The 23,143-nt window shown below is 45.8% G+C and overlaps 3 protein-coding genes across 3 annotated transcripts; 1 reads left to right on the plus strand and 2 right to left on the minus strand.

The window, feature by feature from the left end:
• Window positions 1-701: 701 nt before the first annotated feature.
• On the minus strand, window positions 702-8,867 carry ZNF142 (zinc finger protein 142). The gene is made up of 7 exons (XM_053472141.1): window positions 8,286-8,867; window positions 7,823-7,990; window positions 6,618-7,430; window positions 5,900-6,077; window positions 2,007-5,193; window positions 1,640-1,745; window positions 702-1,273 (listed from the first exon to the last, which is right to left on the minus strand). The coding sequence occupies exons 1-7, from the start codon at window positions 8,479-8,481 to the stop codon at window positions 798-800; spliced, it is 5,124 nt and encodes a 1,707-aa protein (XP_053328116.1). The 5' UTR covers window positions 8,482-8,867; the 3' UTR covers window positions 702-797.
• A 1,127-nt stretch (window positions 8,868-9,994) lies between these two features.
• Window positions 9,995-16,286, plus strand: LOC128501586 (mitochondrial chaperone BCS1). The gene is made up of 8 exons (XM_053471127.1): window positions 9,995-10,085; window positions 10,793-11,164; window positions 11,800-11,939; window positions 12,978-13,172; window positions 14,457-14,520; window positions 14,832-15,001; window positions 15,259-15,376; window positions 15,650-16,286. The coding sequence occupies exons 2-8, from the start codon at window positions 10,845-10,847 to the stop codon at window positions 15,900-15,902; spliced, it is 1,260 nt and encodes a 419-aa protein (XP_053327102.1). The 5' UTR covers window positions 9,995-10,085; window positions 10,793-10,844; the 3' UTR covers window positions 15,903-16,286.
• LOC128501585 (sterol 26-hydroxylase, mitochondrial-like) lies at window positions 16,197-22,615 on the minus strand. The gene is made up of 9 exons (XM_053471126.1): window positions 22,260-22,615; window positions 20,515-20,705; window positions 20,031-20,230; window positions 19,104-19,301; window positions 18,815-18,978; window positions 18,249-18,415; window positions 17,560-17,641; window positions 17,164-17,364; window positions 16,197-17,043 (listed from the first exon to the last, which is right to left on the minus strand). Exons 1-9 carry the CDS (start codon window positions 22,482-22,484, stop codon window positions 16,927-16,929), a joined length of 1,545 nt encoding a protein of 514 aa, XP_053327101.1. The 5' UTR covers window positions 22,485-22,615; the 3' UTR covers window positions 16,197-16,926.
• Window positions 22,616-23,143: the final 528 nt, after the last annotated feature.

Consider the following 23,143-nt stretch of genomic DNA (forward strand, 5'->3'; position numbering starts at 1 on the left):
CATGCGCAAGTACTCGCCTCCAGCGATCTCCGCTTCTAGCTTACAGTACCCCTCCTCTGCCATCCGTAAGTGTTACATAATACTTACTAAATTATTTAACATGTAAATAAGACAACCTTCCCAAAAAAGCCAGATCTCACCCCGAAAACCCAAAGGTGATTTCTCCCGTAACGCATCACGGAGCTCCCCGATCAAAACAGAAGGAGGACAGAACCTAAACACTTAAAAGAACAGTCATGTTAGTTTGTATTTAAGGTTTCGTTGCACCCGCTCTGCTTATTTTAACCCTTTAATAACCAACAAAAGAATCCTTGTAATGCCGAATATCGATAACCGGTCTCTTTAACAAGGTTACCAGGACGCTGAAGTCATACCCAGAAGTAAAACTCAACCCATAAACCCGACCCATTCTGAAATTGTTTTACATACTAGAGAGACTTAAAAAAAATGGCGAGCCGGCCTGCAACATCACCAAACCCCTCAAACCATAAATCATTTATTCTTCATAATCACACAGAGGCTGCGATGATTGAATTCTGGAAGCGAACGCGATTCAGGCGTATTTTAATGCAGATGTCCGTCAGCAATCATCTTTACCAAACCTCCTTTACCGACGGTCAATCATTGCCGTTTACATAAAGTAGACCGATTCTCTCATACGATTTAATAGTTTGGGGGGGGGGATGGGAAAATATTAATAATCTTGATACATTTAGGTCTTTCTTGAAAATATATTTTAAAAAAAATCTAATATTTTAAAATGTCCTTATTTATCGCATCCAACCACAGCCATGATGCTAAGTCTGGGTAACCTCTGCAGATAAGGCTTCACCTTCACACGCGGTCGTCGGCCGGAGATTATCGAGACCCTGGGGGTGGATTGCGGATAAATAAATCTCTTTCCCGACACCTTTCGAGACGTCTGGGTAATCCGGATGATGCCTTTGCAGGTGCTTAACCACCTGGAACTTTTGTTTGGCTCTGTAAGAGCAGTACTGACAGAAGAAGGGTTGCTGGTTGGTGTGGGTGAGGTAGTGGTGGCGTAGGCCGGCCGGCCAGCGGAAGCCGCTCTGGCAGATGTTGCAAACGTATGGCTTCTCCTCGCTGTGCTTCTTCAGGTGCGTTTTGAGCAGGAACCTTGTCTTGAAGGCCTTGCCGCATTGTTCGCAGATGAAGGACCTGACATCGCGGTGACGCGTCTCCCGGTGAATGCGGAGAGCATCCGCTCGGTTGGTGCGGTAGTCGCACTCCTCGCATTGGTATGGCTTCACACCTGAAGGGGAGGTCGGTCTGTTAATGTTTTATCGAAAAAGGGAAAGCCCGAGATACTCGGTCATCAGCGGAACTTTAAATACTTTCCTGAACTCGCTCCTCCTACAAAGGCTGTCTGAACCAATCGGCATCCACTGAAGGGGAGGAGCAACCTAACGTGGTCGGATAATTATTCGTATCTTGTGGACATGGCTCCTCCCACAGTACACAAAAGGCGGGACTCTAATAGATGGATATTATTTACCTTAAATCATTAAAGACCATTCCATAGATTCGCTTTGAGAACTGAGAATGTAGATTTTTTTTTTTATAGCGAATTCCCTTTTTGGCTATTAAGGTAAAATTTTACAAACAAAAAGCACATTACCTGTGTGTTTGGTCATGTGATATTTCAGCTGATTGATCCATTTGCATTTGTATCCACATTCTGGACACAAGTACTTCTTCTCATCCTTGTGGATGCGCATGTGGTACTGAACAGGAGAGAAGAAAACCGGCTCCCGTTAAACACACAATCGGGGTCTGTAACCCATTTATCTTTATTTACAACCCCCCGGCGCAACCGCAATACCAAAAATAATACTTTTTGCGATAACAGGAGAAGAAAATACAAACTCCCAGCGGGACCCACGGAGAACGGCAGACAGCGCTACGGAATTTAATGGCGTTATATAAAACAATAAATAACAATAATAATAATAGACATAGTAAAACAAAACAAGCCGATTGGTTACCTTTAGACGCGATGGGTCTGCGCAGGCGTAGCTGCAGAGATGGCACTTGTACGGCTTCTCGCCGGTGTGAATGCGGCTGTGCCAGGTGATCTTTTGCTTGTTCCTGGTGGTGTACTCGCAATCCACGCACTTGTAGAGCTTGGTACCCCCGTGGCCCTTAACATGATGATCATAAACCAGCTGGTGGTGACAGGAGAAGGGGCAGAAAGGACACCTCAGGGGCCCCTCTTGTCCCTCGGTGGCCGGCGGCGCAGACTTCTCGTGCTCCTCGGAGTAATGGCGGACCAGCTGCTGCCGGTCTTTGGCTGCGTATCGGCACTCCTGGCAGCGGTGGCTGAAGTGAGATCTGCGATGCTCTTCCAGATCCAGCCTGCGAGAGAACGACTGCTTGCAGACGCCGCATTCTAACTGGAGGTGCTGCTTCTGCAGGTGACATCGAAGGGTGGCCGGGCTGTGGCAGGTAAAAGGGCACCTTGGGCACGCGTGGGTAGCCTTTTCTTGGTGCCTCCTCAGACTATGCTGCTTCAGCGCCGCCTCCGAGCTGAAACTCGCTTGACACACGGGGCACGGAAAGGCAGGCTTGCCGCTGTGGCAGCTCCCCACGTGGCGGGCGATATCGTTCTGGCTGTAGCCGCTGTAGTCACAAAGACCGCAGAAGTGGGTGGGCTTCTTCTCGTGGACCCGTCTTTGGTGCAGTCGCAGTTTGGAGTTGGTTCCGAACGTGCGGTTGCAGGCGTCGCAGGAAATGCGACCGACGCCGGTGTGCAGGGACTCGTGTGCATCCAGGCGGTAGCGCCTGGTGGTGCTGAAGTCGCAGTACCGGCAGCTGTGAGGTTTGACGCCTTCGTGGCGGATTCGGACGTGCTGCTTCATGCAGCGAGGCTGTTTGCAGACGAAGTCGCATTGCTTGCACTGCAGCTGCGCTCTGTTCCGCGTATACTTCTGGTGCAAGTCTCTGTGCCGTTTCAGGGCTGCAGTTGACATGCATCGAAAAGAACACATTGGGCACTGGAGCTCTCCTTGTTTTAAGCAACCCTTTTTCTTGTGCGTCTTCATGGCCCGTTCTTGGGAACACGTGAAGGGACAGGTGGGACAGGAAAGCCTAGCGCCATGTTGTGTTTCCATATCTGGATCCACAACGGCATCACCCACATTTTCCTCTCTCTCTTCATCTTCCTCCATACTTTGGCTCCCATCATCAGCTGAGCTCTCCGACCCCGGGTCCTTTTCTTGGCACAGGTCCTGCTCTCGGCGGTTCTCCTGCTCACGCTTTCCTAAGGCGCCTTCTGAAAGTGGTTCTTTTGGACACCGGACGTGCGCAGACTTTCTCAAACCTCTGCAGTTCTCTTTGACGTGGCAACTAATGGTACATTCCCTGGAGCACGAAAAGGAACAAAGCAGACAGCGGAACCTTCCGTTATCGTATCTGTATTTTCCATTTTCCTGGAACCCAGAGGGAAATGACGAGATATCTCCGTGCTCTATTTGGGGGTCGGGGGAGGTTACGGCCGCAGTTTCTTCTTGATCTAAGATTAGTTTTTTAGGAGTCGTTTCTTTAAAATGATTGTTAACTAGGGTTTGAGAAGGTGTTAGCGTATCCATTTCTTCTAAGCAGTGTTCTGACATGTGAGACCATTGAGACCCCTGCGCAGTAACCACCTGTACTCGGTCATCTCCTCGCCTGCTTCCAGGCGTTTGGGTAATGCTGGACTCCGGACACCGGTCTGGTTCCTCACTGCTAGGAGCTGCCTGGACAGCTTTCTTCTTTTTGAGCGCGACGGGGCACTTCTTCAGGACGTGAGTGTTCAAGCCTCTCTGCTGTTTGAAGCTAGCGCCACACTCTTTGCACACTAGGGACGTTTTGCGCACGTGGCAGCCAATTTTGGAGTGCTGGAGCATACTCCCTTCCTTCTTAGTGATGTAAGAACACTTCTCGCATTTGTAAACCTGAGAGCTGGACTGGACTACCAACATCTGGACTCTTCCTTCCAACACCAGGGTCTCTGCTTGCTCCTTGTCCTGCTTCCTCAGAACCTCGAGAACGGACTCTGGCCCGGAGCATTCTTGTGCCTCTACCGGGGAATTGGCCGAGTTCTCAGTTTCAGGAACGTCGCTGTGAACCAGACCCTCGGACTCGCATACGATGGTTAATTCCACTCCGTCCTTGACAACATCAGCCCACGACTCCTGCACTTCCACCGGTATGTCTCCGGGCTGGAGGTCCAGAGTAGCCACATGAACGGGAAGCTCTTCACATTTACCGTTAAGGTCACACAGAACGGTCTCTTGGTTGTACTGGACAGTCGTCGGACACATCACTTTCTCGTTTTGGTCCTGACCGGCCGACCGAGGATCCGTCTCTTCCTCAAACTCCTGATTGCCCCCAACGGCCAAGGTTTCAGAAAAGCAAAGCATTTCCTCCCTGGTGGGAAGAGAGTTTTCACAAGTAACCAGCGTCTCCTCTGCAGATCCTTTGGATAAGAGTTCCGCGGGTGCAGACAGCTCGAGTTGTACGGGAAAATCATTCATTACCATGCCGCACGTTTCAACTGGTTCCAGGGTCACCGTGGCCATCAGAGCCTCATCTCCCACAGTAATGGTGGCCTCCTCACCTGGCTCGCTAACTTCACCGACCTGTAAGCCGTCAGATAGCTGCTGATTGACTTGTTCCTGGTCCTCCAACGCCGCCGTTTCACACTTCTGAGTCTGATGGACAACGTGGACAGTTTTATTCGTATCTGGCATCCCAGAAGCTTCTGTATTGTACGGGAAGAGAAGTCCAGCCTGGTTAACCTCTTGCTGCTTGCTGGCGTATTTCTCCAGCCAGTCCTTGTCTCCGGGGATGTAGCCGTGCGACTTGCGCTTATGGAAGAAAAGGCTGGTGTTGCTGAAGGTGCGGTACGGACAAAGCGCGCAGCGGAACTCCCTGTGTTTTGTGTGCTTGCAGTTTTCGTGGTTCAGGAGCGCTTGCTTGTACTTGGTCTGGTAGCTGCAGTGTTGGCATTGGTACACGGGCAGCTGGGATGACTGGGAATGTTTGATTTGCATGTGTTTTTGGAGCTCGTATTTCCGCTTGCAGCCGAATCCGCAGACCTCACAGATGAGATTCTTGCCCTGGTGGCGCAGCTTGTGGCTGCTCAGCTGGTCTGCGCGATGACAGCGGTAGGAACACTGATTGCATTGATACCTAATGAGAGAAAAAAAAAAAGAGGTTTTAATCACTGAAAATGATTTTTAAAGTCCCGGATTAAGCAGAAACAAGAGACCCCGGATGTCCCACCTCTCCCTGGAGTAGAGTAATCGAAAACCTAAACTATTGTAAAAACCTTCCCAGAAATAATTAATTTTGCCTAATTCATCATTTCTTCGCTGCCAATGAAAAAGCTTTATTTTAAAGGATTCTGCATCGTTTTAATGTAAATAAACCTTCAGATGAAATAATAAAATGACAGATCTGCTATGTTTTATTTTCTATGTTTAGTGCTGGTGGAACAGGATTATTAACCCGATATACTCATCAATATTTATAACAAACGCTCGCATCTTGGTTGATGGTGAATTGATTTTCTCTGCAATTTACTAATCAGTGATCCGTTACGGCGGAAGAGAGAAGTCCTGGACATTCTGTACTGATTCTTCTGATTCGATTTGATGTTATATGATGTCATTATATTTAGAAAGAGCCTCGCTATAGCAGAGAGCAGTCTGGTTGGGAAACGCTAAGAACAGCAGGTGCACCTGGAATAAGACATCAATAAAAGGATACTCGCTGTATATTCACCCCGTAAACTTAGCGGTGGTTATTAAAGGGCAAGTACCTCCATCACTTGAAGTGGCTACTTAACCGCTGCCCTTAAATGCCACCATGTCCTGAGGAGTTCAGTGGCGCTCACCTAAGGTCCCCGCTGTGCTTGCGCATATGCACATTCAGATAATGCTTCCACTTGGTGATGTAGCCACACTCGGTGCACATGTAGTTCTTCTCGCTGGAGTGGGTCAGCATGTGCTTGGAGAGGTAACTGATGTCCCTGCACGTGAAGTCACACAAGTTGCACTTATGAGGTTTCTCCCCTGCGGATGATAGAAAAAGACATAAACCAATTCCTCCGATTAGTACAGTCATTCGGCAAAGTAGATTTATGCTACGGAAGCTGGATCTTTCCAAAGACGGAGGAAACGATTCACTTAAAGTGAGATTTTGCTAGAGACATGCAGTTTAAAGTTCATGAATGAACAAGGTCAACCCTAGTGAGCTTCTGCTACAAGAAAACCTTGGTTGGCACAATGTATAGGTAATCCAGCGAGACTTCTGGAAAGTCACCAGTTTTACGTATTATGCAGGAAAAATTGACAGCGTTCTCCCTTTATAATTCATAATGAAGCTGAGGAACTTTCCAGTAAATTCCCACTTCTGTAAATAGATATACTGGAAAAATGGAGACTTCTTTACCCCAGATTTCAATGCTAACAGCACCCAATTTTTTTTTGTATATTTACTTTTTCTACATTTTTTCCAGCAAAAAAGTGATCTCTTTTAATCTAAGCAGGGGCACTCATGTCATGTTTGAACCTAAATGTCAGAAGTAACGGCAGTTAAAGACTTCTTCCTACCTGTGTGCAGTAACATGTGCCGTATCAGGACCCTTTTGTGAGCGGTGGCAAAGCTACAGTCCCCGCAGCGGTGGATTTTCTCATTAGCGTGCATCTTGCCCACGTGGTCAGCGTACTCCACGGGATTGAAGCTCTTGTAAGGGCAGAAGAGGCAGGACAGCTCCTCTTTGCCAGGGTGCCCGTTCTTCTTGTGTTTTCGGAAGGCGTGCTTGTTGGAACAAGCAAAGTCGCACTCCTGACAGTGAAAGGCGTAGTGTTTCTTTCGGTGCTCCTCCATCTCCTCGCGGCTCTTAAAGAGAAGGGAGCAGGCATGGTAAGTGCACTCCACGCCGCGGATCCCGTGAGACTCCTTAAGGTGGCGAAGGAACTCTTTGCGATCGGAGAGCGCGTGGTCACAACCTTCTTGGAAGCACAGCAGCATATTCTGCTCGGATTTGTGTCCCTTCATGTGGTCTTTCAGAGCCTGGCTAAGTTTAAAGGTCTCCTGGCACACAGGGCACGAGTAGGTATCGGAGTAGAAGTTGGACACTTCTTCGTGGATGCTTGCCATGTGGCGGTTGAGGGCATTGCTCTCCACCGAGCAGTAGTCACAGAGGGGGCAGCGGTGAGTCTTCTCGCCCGATTCCCTCATCATGTGGATCTTCAGTTTACTTCGACTGGTAAAGAACTTGTGGCAGTTTGGGCATTGCAGGTTGGGGTCCGGGAAGTGGAGGTGAAGGTGCTCGGCAAGGTGGGTCCGCTTCTTAAAGCAGCGCTTACACTCCGGACACATGTGGGTCTTAAAAAGGTGCTCGTTCCCTTTATCTACATCACCTGCCAGAAAAAGGAAAGGAGAATAACAAAAGGCACCATAATAATGAGACAAATACATACAGTCTCCCTGCAGTCCAATAATAATAATAATAATATCTTCCAATATGACGAAGCCGGACATGTTTCGTTCAGTTGCGTTCTCAGTCATAGTCTTGCCCAGATGTCGTGCCACAAACTGCCATTAACTAGGAAACCCGCACCAGCAACAAGAATCAAGCTGACACAGAATGTCTCACTGAAAGCAGACATTTAAAGACCCGGGGCCACATAAGCACATGCGCTGCGCAACCACGGCACATGATGCATTAACCCATTAATGGGTATTAAACTTGGGTTCCCGTAATCCAGGAACAATTTTATGAGTCTTCCTGCTGTATGGATGAGGACCCTACCTTTACATGCCTTGGCTTTGGCATTATGGGACGTTTTCAGTTTCCCGGGTTTTTTCTTTCTGGGCGTACATTCTCCATCCTCATCTTCACCTTTCCTATTCAGAGCTCCAGAGTTCGTTCGCTTCCCGGGTCTCGCGGTCGGCAGAAAAACACAGCTGGCTTCCTCATCTAAAAAATACAAATACTCATCCGTATTGTAGCTTATAGCACAAACCATGTGCTTCACCTGCCAATCTCCAGGTCAAACCCGGAAAATTCCCAGGTATGGTACAAACATACCATAACCATCTCATTTTACTGGAATGTGTCTGATTATCCTTCCACGATACCACAGGAAAGGAAAAAAAAAGTTCTGCATTTTCAAAAAAAAAGTGGTTGAAAACGGGAAAACATTATTATTGTTATTTTTTTATACGGGTATTAATGTAATCTCCTTTTTTCTTATCTCTTCTGCTGTACTTACTGGTCTGACGCATATCGTGGGTCACGGCTCTTACTGAAGCCTCCTTTCCGGGATCGAGCATAGACTCTACACCTGAGTGGGTTTCCTCTCCCGGAGGATGCTTTTTATTGTGCTGGGTGAACAGCTTTACATTGGAGCTGACAAAGTCGCACGAGTTACAATGAAAGGGGAAATGGTTCCGAAAATGCAGGGACATCTCCTCTCGGCTGGAGAAAAGCAACTTGCAGGTGCGTTGGGAGCAAGGTACCGGGGTCACCTGATGCTCCTGGTGCAGGTGAGCCAGAAAGTTCTTGCGGTCTTGCGTGGTAAAAAAACAGCCCCCCTCCCAGCAGGTGAAATCAGTATTGGTATAAGCGTGGCTCTTAAAATGCTCCTTGAGCTCACTGGGTGAATAATATTCATTTTGACAAATGGGGCAAGAAAGAAGGCCCCTTTTCTGGTGGTTTCCGTCTTCCTTTTGGGTTCTTAGGGACACAGAGTTGGTGATTATTGTTGGAGACTCCTCTGTCTTGCTGTAAGAAGTGTTCGGAAGCTCCAGCGTGATGGTGTCTGCAAGCGGAGAACATAACCCGTGAGACAACAGACTGGAATCTGGAAAAAATGGAATAAAATGAAATTACAAATGTAAAAAAACTAAATTACGGAAATAAGGTTCAGCAAAGCAAATATAAAATGGAGTCTGGATAGAGGGTCCCGGCTAGTCAGAACTAGTAGCCTCCGAATGGGCTGCAGAGTGGCGTATCCATGGAGACTGTTACTATAGAAACCTGTCGTTCTCTCTATACCTTGCGACTCTGCCTATGCATTGTGCTGGAGACATCGCCACGTATTACCTGCGGGTTCGCAGCATTCCCTCTCTGGAGCTCCTTCATAGAACTCTTGTACGGCTGAATCTAGAGACAAGTCTTTAACCTGGGAGGACAGCTCCACATCCAGGCAGCTGGCGAGATGCAGAGGTCCATCCCGATCAAGGGCGTTTTCCTGGGCTGAATCTTCTAGATGGTACCTGCAGTCAGGTGTGGGCTGGAGAAGAAGAAGCTGATCACAGGGCTTGTTTGTCCAACCGCAAGACCCTTCAAGTTCTTCTTCTGCCATTTCCCGGAGGCCGTTCCTTTCACGCTTTATGATTAATCCATAACTTGCTGCATCATTTCTACAACCAAAACACAAACAGAATGGATTATCCCAGCTGGAGCTGACCGGAGGTGAGTAGATCAGGTGCAGGACTACATGTCCATCCACCTGGCTGTCTTCAGAGGAGGGAAAGGCAGCAATAGGCCTCTGGTACCGTGGGGGAGGGACAGACAATAGTCCTCCAGGACCTTGGGGGAGGGACAGGGAGCATGTGACTTCCTCCCCTCTTATAATTCCCTCTTTGTTACCTGGGTAACCAGCAGCACCTTGCACAGGAGCCCGATTCGTATGTCTGAGGATGCAGAGATAATATGAAATGGGAAACGGGTCATAGGCTCAAGCCCAGCAACGGGAAATGTCGCCTGGTCAGCCGTAGCAGAGCACAGAAGGAAGCGATGTACACAGACACCCGCGAGCTACTCTTGGAACGCAACCGGAAGTTCTACGTGGAACGCACAGCGAACATACCCTACACGATCACATTCTCAGAGCTGTCCGTGTGAAGATGAGGCGTGAAACGCAAGCTTTGCCACTGCGCGACGGGAACATGGAACTCAAGAATTTCCGGTGTCAAGCTGAGTCGTGGAACGCACAGGAAGTTGTGCACTGAAACCTGCTGGAGACATGCGGGGTTGGTTAGCGGGCGGACCGTCCTCTGCCGTGGAGGTAATAAGCCGGGATATGTGTGTAGTTTGTCACCTCTGGCTTCCAGCATGGATCGTATCGCGGTGCTCATTGTTTTTGTATCGTCATTTATTTGGTTTGTTACACCGTCTGATTCTAGACATCCACCTTCCGCTGTTACCATGCCTCCCAAAGTGTCACAGATAGGACTGGGTGAATACACTGGTGTAAATGGTTAATCAGCATATTCACAGTACATTATATATATATATATATATATATATATATATATATATATATATATATATATATATAATCTCACACAGTGCAGCACTTGGGGTTAAAACAAAGGAAAGAGTCATTATGGTTTCATGATACATCCAACTGGCACATAAAAGTCCCTATATTAGTCACCTTAGAGGGACACTCCAGCCACCTGTGCAGGTGTGGACAGAGCTCCTACTTATTTTAATGCATTCAAGCAGCCAATCAGTGGCAAGACGTGTTGGGTCCACAGAGAGCTTTATATTCATTCATTGTTTAAGGAACTCCCTGTGACACCAGAGTGTCCCGTAAATGGTAACGATGTTAATAGATTTATTCTTAATTTTACGCCTTACACAATAAAAATACATTTTGCAGCGTCCCTGATTGTGAAGCCCAAGAGTATGTATTTAATTGAACAAAACTATGAAACAAGTCCAATTTTATGTTTAAAAAGTAATTTCTCTATCCTTCTCTTGTTCCAGCATGAAGAGTTGGAATAAGCATTAGCCGCCTTCATCTCCATCAGCCGCCGAAATGCCGTTTGGTGATTTTCTAGCGGCCCTGAAGGACAATCCTTACTTCGGTGCCGGGTTCGGCCTGGTCGGGGTGGGCACGGCATTGGCTTTGGCTCGTAAAAGTGCCCAGATCGGCATGGTGGCCTTCAGGAGACACTACATGATAACGCTGGAAGTGCCCAGCAGAGACAAGAGCTACCAGTGGCTTCTGAACTGGATCTCTCACTATGCCAAGAACACGCAGCATCTCAGCGTGGAAACCTCGTACCTGCAGCACGAGAGCGGACGGATCAGCACCAAATTCGACTTCGTTCCAAGTCCTGGAAACCACTTCATTTGGTATGTGAACAATAAAGCTGTGTGATACAATTTCCACCATTATTTAGATTTTTTCTATTATTATTCTAGTCTTTAAGGACTTTCTATTATGGCGACGCATTTAAGGCTATTTAGAAATAGTGGTCCTTGTGCAGAGGTTATGTGGTCTTATCACCATGGCAACCATATTAAGACAACATCGCTTTTCGTATACACCGCACTTTGTATAAGAGTTAATTTAGCCTATACGCTATACCAGCTTTTTTTTCTACGCAGTGTATAAATAAAAGGGTCGTTGAGTGGTTCCTCATTACAGAATGCAACGCTCGTGAGCTTTGGTCCATTCAGCGGCACGTGAAATAACTTTAATTATCTCGGGATTTAAACCTTTGGCTGTAAGCGTCAGGGTTTTAAGCTTTGCCGCAATGTCATCATACTTTGTATACTGCACGCCGTGATGTCACACTTTGCCTTTACCTTCCAGAGTTGTGTATTTCTCTCGTGTGATGAGTTCTTGAACATTTTCTTGCACAAATAAACCATTTGGCGGATGAAGAGTTAAAATATTGCGTTGATCTTTTGTTTTTCCTCTGTCTAGCGGATGTCGTGTCGTTGACCACCTAGTTATAGTGCAAGCCTTGCTCTTCCGTCCGCAGGTATCGAAGAAAATGGATCCGCATTGAGAGGAATCGCGAGAAGCAGATGCTTGACCTGAACACGGGGATCCCCTGGGAGTCCGTCACCTTCACTGCCTTCGGGACCAATCGGAATATTTTCTTTAACATTCTGCAGGAAGGTAAACTGGGGGTTATCTGTAACGTGCGAAAGGTCGCCTGCGACATGTGAATAAACCGTGACTTATTGTGGTGAATGTATAAAACAGAGAGGAGTTAAGGCTGTATGTGTTTCACTGATCCATCTACCAGTCCAATGCTACACCATTGTTCAAAAGTTTGGGGTCACTTAGAAATGAACTTGTTTTTTGAAAGAAGCGCAAATGTTGTCCATTAAATTAACATGAAATGGATCAGAAATCCAGCACAGAAGGGGTTAATGCTGTAAATGACTATTGTAGCTGGAAACGGCTGATTTTTAATGGAATCTCTACATAGGCATACAGAGGCCCTTTATCACTCCCATCACTCCCATCACTCCTGTGTTCCAAGGACCCTTTATCACTCCCATCACTCCTGTGTTCCAATGGCCCTTTATCACTCCCATCACTCCTGTGTTCCAATGGCCCTTTATCACTCCCATCACTCCTGTGTTCCAATGGCCCTTTATCACTCCCATCACTCCTGTGTTCCAATGGCCCTTTATCACTCCCATCACTCCTGTGTTCCAATGGCCCTTTATCACTCCCATCACTGCTGTGTTCCAATGGCCCTTTATCACTCCCATCACTCCTGTGTTCCAATGGCCCTTTATCACTCCCATCACTCCTGTGTTCCAATGGCCCTTTATCACTCCCATCACTCCTGTGTTCCAATGGCCCTTTATCACTCCCATCACTCCTGTGTTCCAATGGCACGTTGAGTTTGCTGATCCAAGTTTATGTTTAAAAGGCTAATTGATGGTTAGAAACCCTTTTGTTATTATGTTACAGCCAGAAATGTCCTTATTTTCCATGAAAACAGTGAAGTGAACCCAAACTTTTGAACGCTATGTGTGCGTTGCGTATATCGCTCCACATGTGCACACGGTGCTGTCCGCTCTGTGCTTTGTTGTTGGGTAGGAATGAGGGGATTTAAAAGTTCAGAAACAAAATAGAAACATTAAACAGAGATCCCTCATAGCTGTTCCTATTGAGACAATTCTTTTACTTTTTATGCAGCCAGGGAGCTGGCTTTGCATGAACAGGAAGGTAAAACCATAATGTACGCAGCAATGGGGGCGGAATGGCGGCAGTTCGGCTTCCCTCGGCGCAGGCGTCCGTTGACCTCGGTAGTTCTGGAAGAAGGAGTTGCAGAGAAGATTATCCAAGACGTGAAAGGATTTATTGATAACCCCAAGTGGTACAGCGATCGAGGTAAGAAGGATGTCTGGTTTATCCATCACATCCCTGACGCACGCGAGGGATTGTGTTTTTATCTGAAGACGCGTATCGATCTTTCTGTAGAGCGAGGTTTGACATTGGGGGCTCCTATGTTGCTTTAAAATGAGAACTACCGTATTTGCTCGATTATAAGACGAGGTTTTTTCCAGAGCAAATGCTCTGAAAAATACCCCTCGTCTTATAATCGGGGTCGTCTTCTAATCAGACCCCAAATAAATGCTGGCGCCATGCTGCTTACCGGTCGCGAGCAGCGTCTCTTCTGTTAGAAGCAGGGCAGGAAGCTTGCAGCGTCCTCACAGAACTCTATCTCCCCCCTCCCTCCTCTGAGGGCGGGGCCAGAGAAGTTGCTACAGCCGGTCCCCTGCAGAAGTCTGCGAGTGGGAGATCTGCAGTTCAGGTGAGGGGGTGGGGGAGGGTTTTTGAGTATGTGTGAAGTGTGTGTGATTAAGGGAATGAATGAGTATTTAAATGTTTGTGAATGAGTGTGAGTGTGTGTGTGATAGCATGGATGTGTAAGGGGGGTGGGGGTTGTAGCATGGCATATGGAGGCTGTAATCCCACTGCTATCATCCCCAGGTTCCAGCATGTACTGGCTGCCTTGGCTTGATAGGAGTGTGATTGCTGTTAGCAGTTTGATATATATATATATATCAAACTGCTAACAGCAATCACACTCCTATCAAGCCAAGGCAGCCAGTACATGCTGGGTTAAAAGGCATATCATGGGGCTGAGTGGCATATAGGGGGTTAAAATGCATTTCTGGACCTCCAGAAATGCATTTTAACCCCCTATATGCCACTCAGCCCCATGATATGCCTATATACCTCCAGAAATGCTTTATACCCCCCTATATGCCACTCAGCCCTATGATATGCCTTTTAACCCCCTATATGCCAGAGTGGCATACAGGGGTATAAGGCATATCATGGGGCAGAGTGGCAAATAGGGGGGTATAAAGCATTTCTGGGGGCAGAGTGGCATAACTGGGGGGGGGCAGGTTGGCAAATAAAAGGAAATTTAAAAAATATATTTTTCTCAATCATAGCTTTTATTAAACATGAAAATAATTTACATTAATTAATATTTACTGGTAAAACTTTTTCCCTATAGGGTAGTCTTATATTCAGGCTTTTTGTTTTTTTCCTAAATTAATATTTTGATTTTGGGGGGTCGTCTTATAATCGGGGTCGTCTTATAATCGAGCAAATACGGTAATTAGATCTTTAATCTCATGAATGAATTTAATCTTTCCTCAGGGATCCCTTATAGAAGAGGTTACCTGCTCTACGGACCTCCAGGGTGCGGAAAAAGCAGTTTTATGTGAGTAGAAACATTAGTCTTAAATGAAGACGTTAGAAGAGGGGCTATTGTTTTAAAAGATGATTTATTAGCATAAAAGAAAATGCTGTTGACTTTGAAGACCACGATCTTCTGGCCTTATCTTAAAGTTTTGCTGAGAGTCATGGGTGTTGTAGTTAAGCTACAACTGGAGAGGTGCGTATCGGGATAATTAATAAGAGGACCCGTTATGGCTTTTTAGGACAATTGGGGTGGGAATTTCTGAGAAAACCCGTATTTAGCGTTTTATGTCTCGCCCGGTTATAATGAATCCCTTCTCCATCTGCCCTCAGCACGGCCCTCGCCGGAGACCTGGAGTACAGTATCTGTCTGATGAGTCTCAGTGACAGCAGCCTCTCCGATGACCGCTTGAACCACCTGCTGAGTGTGGCCCCGCAGCAGAGCATTATCCTTTTAGAAGACGTGGACGCTGCGTTTGTCAGTCGAGATCTGGGCAAGCAAAGTCAGTAGCGCGCATCACGCAAAGTCCCCCGACTCCATGCTTCAAACCATCCGATTTAAATAATTCCTCGATAGAAAAGTCAACGTATTAACCCTTTCAGCTCTTTTAAAGTATTGATGAGTAACATGCTTGATTTTGGTAAATGGATTTACTTGCATTTCTTGATGTATCCGTTATATCCCTTCGGCATTTTATTTAAGGTGCTGTTGCACTTAGGCAGATGAAGACACACTTTTGATTTTTTTTTTTTTTTGCAGATCCAATTGCTTATCAGGGCATGGGGCGTCTGACCTTCAGCGGCCTGCTAAACGCATTGGATGGCGTGGCTTCCACAGAAGCTCGAATAGTGTTCATGACAACCAATCATATTGACAGGTAAGCAGTTAAATAACATATACGTTAAACCGCAGTTAAATGTATGTAATTATTCACATATGCACTGGAATATAGGCTGCACCCTTATATTTTTTTGGTTTACAGAAAGTAAATTCCCAATTATAAGGCTTGAGTTACTTTAATAATTGCTAAAGTACATTAGACATTGTGTTGCATTGTGTTACACGCCGGAGTGTGTCGTTCGAGGCTGTTCATATCCGCAGCATAGGAGAGAGATCTGACGCTTCTGTATGTTCCTATATGTGATTGCAGATTAGACCCGGCGCTGATCCGGCCGGGCCGCGTGGACGTGAAGCAGTACGTGGGGCATTGCACGCGCTGGCAGCTGTCCCAGATGTTCCTTCGTTTCTACCCGGATCAAACGCCCTCGTCAGCCGAGGAATTCGCAAAAGCAGCTTTACTGTCCACAGATAAGATAAGTGCGGCCCAAGTGCAAGGACACTTCATGATGTATAAAACTGATCCCGAAGCCGCCATAGCAAATGCTAACTCTTTGATTGTGTGAAGTCCGCTTAATATGTTCCTGCGTTCCCGGGGTCTACTAGGCATCCGGCGCCGTGTTCCGCTGGGAGATTCTGGATTGTACGAGGGTTCATACTTTCTCTGGTGCCTCATAATGAGGTTTAAGATAGGGCTATATATTTATATATATATATGGTTTTAAAATGAACACTGGTGTGCCCGGTCTGGTGAGTTCAACCGTATTCTGTGAGAATGCTGCGCTGGCTTCCCTGTTTTATAATCCACACTGTGTTATATTTAAAAAAAAAATGACCTCATAAATCAGGATAATGTCTACTATAATATGAAAACACATGTTTATAAAGATGACTTTTATTGTCCTGTAAAAATAAGACAATGAAACAGTAAAACAGAAATTAAAAAAATAATAATTCTTTAGCAGCGAGTGATATTAAACAATGCCAAACCGGCTCGTGTACCAAGGAAGGATTCCGTTTCTATGCTAAAATTCTATGTAGGGTTTCTTTTCAGGAGGGCTTTGATTTTTTTTTTTTGTAACACAATATTACCGGTAATTATAACTAAAATATGTTTAAGAATGTGGGAGAAAATGGTAAAAAAAAAACCCAAATAACTACTGGGGAGGGACCCTTAAAAGTCAAGACCGCCTGATTTCTTGTACATCAGCAGGTAATGAATGGGCGGCTATTGAAAGAAGTAACGTTACATGCCCAGTCTTTAAAGTGTTAAATGTAAGGGACTATTTTGCCACAAGGGGTGTCAAAAAGCAGCATAATTGATAATTTCCAGTTCTTTTCCACGTTTTATAGCATTGTAAGTTCTTGAGAAAATCCTGCCCACATTTAAACTTAAATAGGTTGAATGCAAATGTCTAAAATAAGTTACTCCATCTTTATTATAAAGTCCTTAGCGTTATCCTCCAAGTTGTTGACCATTTTCGTTTGTTTTTTCCCCATTTTTTTTTTTTTCATTTTATTCCAGAGAGGTAATTCATCCAGTTGCGTAACGTTCATTGAAACGATTCACGATAGCGTCAGGGCTTTCTGTTACTGTCGTTCGATAAGTTTCAGGTTGATCGGCTTAGTGGGTACCAAAACCACGCGGTTTTTAGCTTTTATTTCACCCGCTTCTGGGTCCGGGTGGACCTCGAACGTCTTTATCATCTAATTGTGGGGGGGAAGAAAAATAATTATTAATTATAGAATTAAAATGTAAAACACGTGTCTCGGAGGTTAATTTACAACACGGAAGAGCGATCTGCTCCGTATACGTAAAGCTTTTACCCTCGCTAATGCCAGGTGCATCTCCAGCTCCGCGATACGCCGCCCCAGGCACGATCGGACGCCGTATCCAAAGGGGATAGAGGCAAAGGCATGGTGCTTCATCCCCGAGCCCCGCAGCCACCTCTGGGGGAGAAACTTCTCAGGCTCAGGGAAGCTTTTCTCATCTCGTGAGATCACATAGTGGCAAAGGATAAAAAACGTCTGAAAAACCACAAAAAAGAAAGCTTCCTGTAAGAGTATCTTGGCCCGTTCTTACTTGATGGGGCAAAAATACACCACAAGCATTATTCCATCAGTAGGGCCAAAGTCCTCCTTGTGTGCAGCTAGCTCCACCCCCTTTCATGAAGCCACACCCACCTACTATGAATACAATGTAACATTGTAACCAAACCGTACATTTTTGGGGAAAAAATAATCCTGTATAACAACATCGTTCTCTACAGCAACTCTTCCGTTTTGAGGAACCACGGGATACAAGCTGGAAAAAAAATGTATAATAAAAGAAAACAAGTTTAAATTAGTATATTATTGAATTCATCTTTTGTATCATTTTTTTTGGTTGTTGTGATTACTTTTCCCTCCCTTGTAAGCCGGTAATTAGTATTATAAATAATGTTTTTTCTATCCTACATTTTTTGCTAGAATAAATAACCCAGTAAAATTGCTTCATGGAAACAACACAGGAGATGTTTTATATTTGTCCTGCGTTGTTTTCTGTTTTTTGCCCCATAATGTTTTCACACAGCTTCATATTAGCCTTTTTTTAGTGGTTTTTGCTCTGTTATCTGAGCCCCAATCTACTAGACAAACACCCTGACTCCTTATCATACTGCCTGTGGGAAACTATAGAATGGCTCGGCCTTAATCGTCAAGTCTGACACTCTGACTAATGAAAGTCTATGGAGGGACGGACTTCATTAGCATCGCCATAAAGCATCAGCACAGTGTGGTGTTTGAACCGAGAAAGTCACCCAAAATATCACATGACTGACAGCAATGGCGGCTCCGGGTCTGCAGATAAAGGGAGTTATTACTGTATACAGCGCTGGGGGTCGCATAAAAAATTAAAAGTCCAACATGCTTACCGTAGGGTTTCTTTGATCACAGCCCTGAGCAGTGGCATTTTTGAAATGTCGTCAGCGCAGGGAATGGCCTCTCCTGGGATAACCCGCGACACCTCCTCGTACAAGGACTTCTGGGTCTCTTGGTGTCTGGCCAACAGGTACAGAGCCCAGGACAATGTGTTGGACGTCTGGACGAGGCAGAGAGTTAACATTTAAATGGAGTGTTAGCAAGCACTCCAAAATCCACAGCGTACGGAGGTATTACAGGGTTCTACAGCCCTAAAAGCCCTGATAATGTGCTTTATAAATTAAACAGGGTAAATAAAATGCATTATTTCTCTATATTATTATAATTAATTAGCTATCAATAGGTCACATAGAAAGTCTTGGTTAAGCCCCACCCCAGCCGCACCTCTAACCACACCCCCTAAAACAAACATTTCCTCCTCTGTCCATTTAAATGTTGAGCGTATGCTACGGGGTTAACTTTGATCACTGGTACCCTTTAAAGCACTAAGTGAAATGCCCATCTCCAAGCTTACTGCCATCTGTTCCATGGCTAACTGCCCCGTGCCACGTGTACGCACCGTGTCCACCCCGGCCTGGAGCAGCTCCGGCATGCTCCCGCACACCTCCTTCAAGCTCAGCTTCCCAGTGGACAGCAGATACGTAAGATAGTCGCCCTCCACGCTTTCCCCCCTCTCCAAACTTTTTTTAATGTCTTCCATCTTCCTGTCAATCAAGTGATTTGCTGAGAACATCAGAAAGAGACAACAGAAGTCAACAAGTTGTTTGCTGGGTATGAGGGGATCGCAGGGTTCTACTGCCCTAAAAGCCCCGATAATGCGTATTGGTGATACCCTCCACGACACTCACAGTACGTAAAGATGGTGTCCCATGCGGCTAAGTACTGGTACCAGTGCGGAAGTAGCTTCCAGGACCATCGCGGCATGTGCTCCAACACCAGCTGGTTTTTCAGCATTATTCCAATGGAATTGATAAATTTCTCTGTCTGTGGAGCGATGTCGTTTCTCAAGCAGCCGATTCTCGTCTCAAATAAAAACGTGCAGACGCCTGAAGACAAAGTTGTGAGAAACTGTTTTAGGTTCGGCAGCCACCTCCGCAGAGGATCAACGTCGGCCTTCAGCCATATCTACACAACTGGCATAATTTCCTAAATTTATGACGCTCTTCTGAGCTACAGATTTACAATCCTCATAAAAATAAAAATAACATAAAAATGATCTAATAAGGAAAAAGAGACAGAGAGAAGAAAAAAAGAAAGAAGGAAAGGAGAGAAGAGAGAGAGAGAAGAGACTGTAAGTAAAGAGGGAGAGAGAAAGAGGGAAAAAGAAATGGAAGAGAGGGTGAGAAGAGATAAAAAGAAAGAGAAGAGAGAGAGTGAGAGAAGAAAGAAAAATAAATTAGAGACGAGAGAGATAAAGAGAGGCAGTAAGTAAAGAGAGAGAGAGAGAAAGAGAGGGAACATGAAATGGAAGAGAGGGTGAGAAGAGATAAAAAGGAAGACAGAAGAAATAGAAGAGAGAGTGAAAAGAAAGAAAAAGACGAGAGAGAAGAAAGAGAGAAGGGAAACAGCAGAGGGAGAACATTGAGAGGAGAGCAGAAAATTAAAGAAAATGTAAGGGAGGAGAAAGAGGGAGTAAAAATAAATACAAGGATGCTAAAGTGCACATCATTAAAATATTAAATATTCGTGTTATTTTCTGTTAATCTACCTTTTTTTGGGTATTTTATGTTAATCTGGGTCGTGTGCTTGCAGAGGAATCATTTTTTTACACTTACTTTCAAACGCAAATCTGTACATTAAATCATTGATGTTGTTCAGCATGACTCCGCTCGGACTCTCGGCCCTGATTTCCTTAATCTTGGCCAGCAGATCGGAGATGACCTCGTTGAAGGCCATCTCGTTGCGCATGGCCTCCTTCGGTTTCAGCATCCTTGGGTTCAGCACTGAGCGGAGGGCTTGCCACTGGTGGCCTTCTCTGTGGGCAGCAATGGGTGAGGATCAGTGGACATTGGTAAATCTCCTTAGCGCTTAACGGAACAGGAGTCACAATGCTGGCAAGCAATGGCTCGGCCTACTCTACGTTCAAGACGTCTGGGGCTCACCCAAAGTCAAGCAAACCTGATACCAACGCTTTCGAAAAGTATCAAGACGTCAGTTGATTAGAAATCTGATTTTATGCTTTTAGGGCCAAAAAGGTGTAGACCTATCGCCCAAGGTAAAGATGGCTGACGACTTGTTTGGGGTGCAGCTCCTACTCACTCAGACAGCGGGCCGTATGTGTGGTCCCTGAGTTCCCGGTGGACCCTCCAGATGTACATGTCCGCCCTCATTGGGTACTTTCCTTCTTGTCTCAACAGGGTCTCCAGAATTTCGGGGCTCCCTACACTCACCATGGCGTCATTTCCAATAACCGTTTTCCAAATTGGGCCGTATTTCTTTTTCTCCGTGAGCTGAAACGAACGTTAAGAGGGAATTACAGCGGGCGCGACGTGCTGCAGGGCATTAGAATATGGGTAAGCACCCTCGGCTCGGCCCATTTAGTGTTCCTGATAACGTTATCGGCCCCCCGACCCCAAATAGGGCATGGGGCAAAAACTATGAAGAGGGAACGGCTCCTGTCTGTCCGCGAGAACGTTATTATGCTACAGGAGCGAAGTAATCCTAAACGCTCTTTATTGCCCCTGTCTCCGGGACTCCCACTCCCACTCCCACTCAGGTCTCGTATTTCAATCTAATCCGATAATAATAAGAAGGAAAACATTTGGCTGATCCGAGAGGGGAATCCGATGACGTCAATCTCACCGGGTATCGTGAGAATACAAACGCTTCTTTTAAAATCTCATCCCCCTGGCAACCAGTGGAACGATCCAGCTGATTGAGCGATCCCATTGGTTACTATGGCGACAGCACCACTTTACAGATTGTTTGTAGTCATTCAGTTCACCTTAAAAGTTTTATTTATAGCCAAACAGCAATATGGCGGCTTCCGCAGAAAGCACAAAAAAGGGAATTTTACTTTTGAAAATTAAAAAATAAATAAAATGATGAATATGTTTAACGAAGGAGAGGAATTCGGGGATAATCTGATAATAATGAGTTTGGAAAAGGTTTAGCGGCCAAATATCAGGAAGAACGAAGCTATGGATTATACCGGTTCAGGGGCCGGGAAACGGAGACGTCCGTGTCCTTTCTCTTGCGTAATAATCCCGGCCGCGATTTGCATAAACAGAGTCGCTAAAACCCTGAACAAAGTTCAATATTAACTCTTACACTCAGCCGACCTCGGGGCAGCAGGGACTCCGAACCCCCGGCTCGGTGACGACTCATAAAGACGCAGAGGATTCCGGCAAAACCCAGAACTCCGTTTATCGGTTCCGCGTGACCCTCCCCGATATTAATTTATTTATTTTAGAAACAATTAAGTGTTTTTTTTTTTTATATACACAAGGACAGCGAGTCTTAATTAAAAACCCACCTTATAGGTATCTTAACTTCCTCAGTATCTGCTTGATTATTCCTCCCCATTAAGTTATCCCTCCCCTGGTGTTAAGTTGCTGATTATTGTTGATTGGTTGAGCAGAAGAAGGGAGAGCTCTGCAGATTATAATAATAATAATAACTATTATAATAATAACAATAGAATAATAATAATAATAAAATAATAATAATAACACTTCGACCAATGCTTCGGTGGCAGCAGTTGAATACCCGATAGATTCTCTGTCCGGATCTGATCCTTCATTTTAAATCAGCAACCCGATTAGGGTCCCCCCATTTATACTCACAGAAACCTAGAACCTGCCGGCAGATCGGCCCCATTCGGCCCCGTCTAGTTTGCTGTAAAGACTCAAATTTTAATCAGTCGTTGGTCTCGTCTTAGATTCAGGAGCCGTATGTCTATCCCATGCATGTTTAATCCCCTCACTGTATTACCCTCTACCACTTCTGCTGGGAGACTGTTCTATTTATCCACCACCTTCTCAGTAAAGTAAAACGAGTCTTACCCCTAACTCGTGCATATGGAAAAGGTTTCCTCTAAGAAATATCCAGTACAGAGCGCTCCACTTGCTGGGGCCGGGAAGGTCTTTCATTGTCTTCAGAGTCTTCTCCTTGTCCAGTTGGGCCCCGAGGGCCCCGGAAGTCGTTTTGGATCTCGCTGGTGCGGCGCAGGTCCGGCATGTTTGCTGCAGCCGGGCAGTTTTCGCTGTTATCAGCCGCCCCGTTAACATGGTTTTTTTCTGATGGTTTAGGACTCGCGTGTAACAGACCTTTATAATACCGGCAGTTCCGAGAACACGCCAGATTCCCTCCCTACAGCAGGAGAGGCCAGACACGCCTGTTACATGCGAGGCCACAGTAAGGAAAACTGTCTGAACCGGTAGGGTGCAAATCCCTCACCTGAGCCGGCCCTGCAATGGTTAACACACAAAAAAAACCCATATGGTGCCAAAAACATTTTTTTTTCTTAAAAGTTAATGTAAGGATGTTTTACTTAGAGGGTGGTGGATAAGTGGAACAGCCTCCCAGCAGAAGTTGTAGATGTTAATACAGTTAGGGAAAGAAGATCGCCGGGGCATTATCCAGGCGGCTTTTGGTTTTTAATACCCCCCCCCACTTGCCCAATGTGTGCCCTGTGACTAAAAACATGCCAAGGACCTCATGACGGTGCCTAATATCTTAAAGGTACACACCACGTTTAATGCAGGCTCTGGAGGTTGTATCAGATCAGCACATAGGGCCACTTACCGCTCGCACCATGTCTACAACCCCCATGATGCACAGCCAGCCACGAACAAACGCCTTTGCCTTTCGGATGCCGTCTGAACGTCACATATCTCCAAGTGCATCCCCCCCCCCAGCAGTATATACTCACCTCTTTCCATGAAAG

Source organism: Spea bombifrons, chromosome 7, assembly GCF_027358695.1.
Source record: "Spea bombifrons isolate aSpeBom1 chromosome 7, aSpeBom1.2.pri, whole genome shotgun sequence".
NCBI lineage: Eukaryota > Metazoa > Chordata > Amphibia > Anura > Pelobatidae > Spea > Spea bombifrons.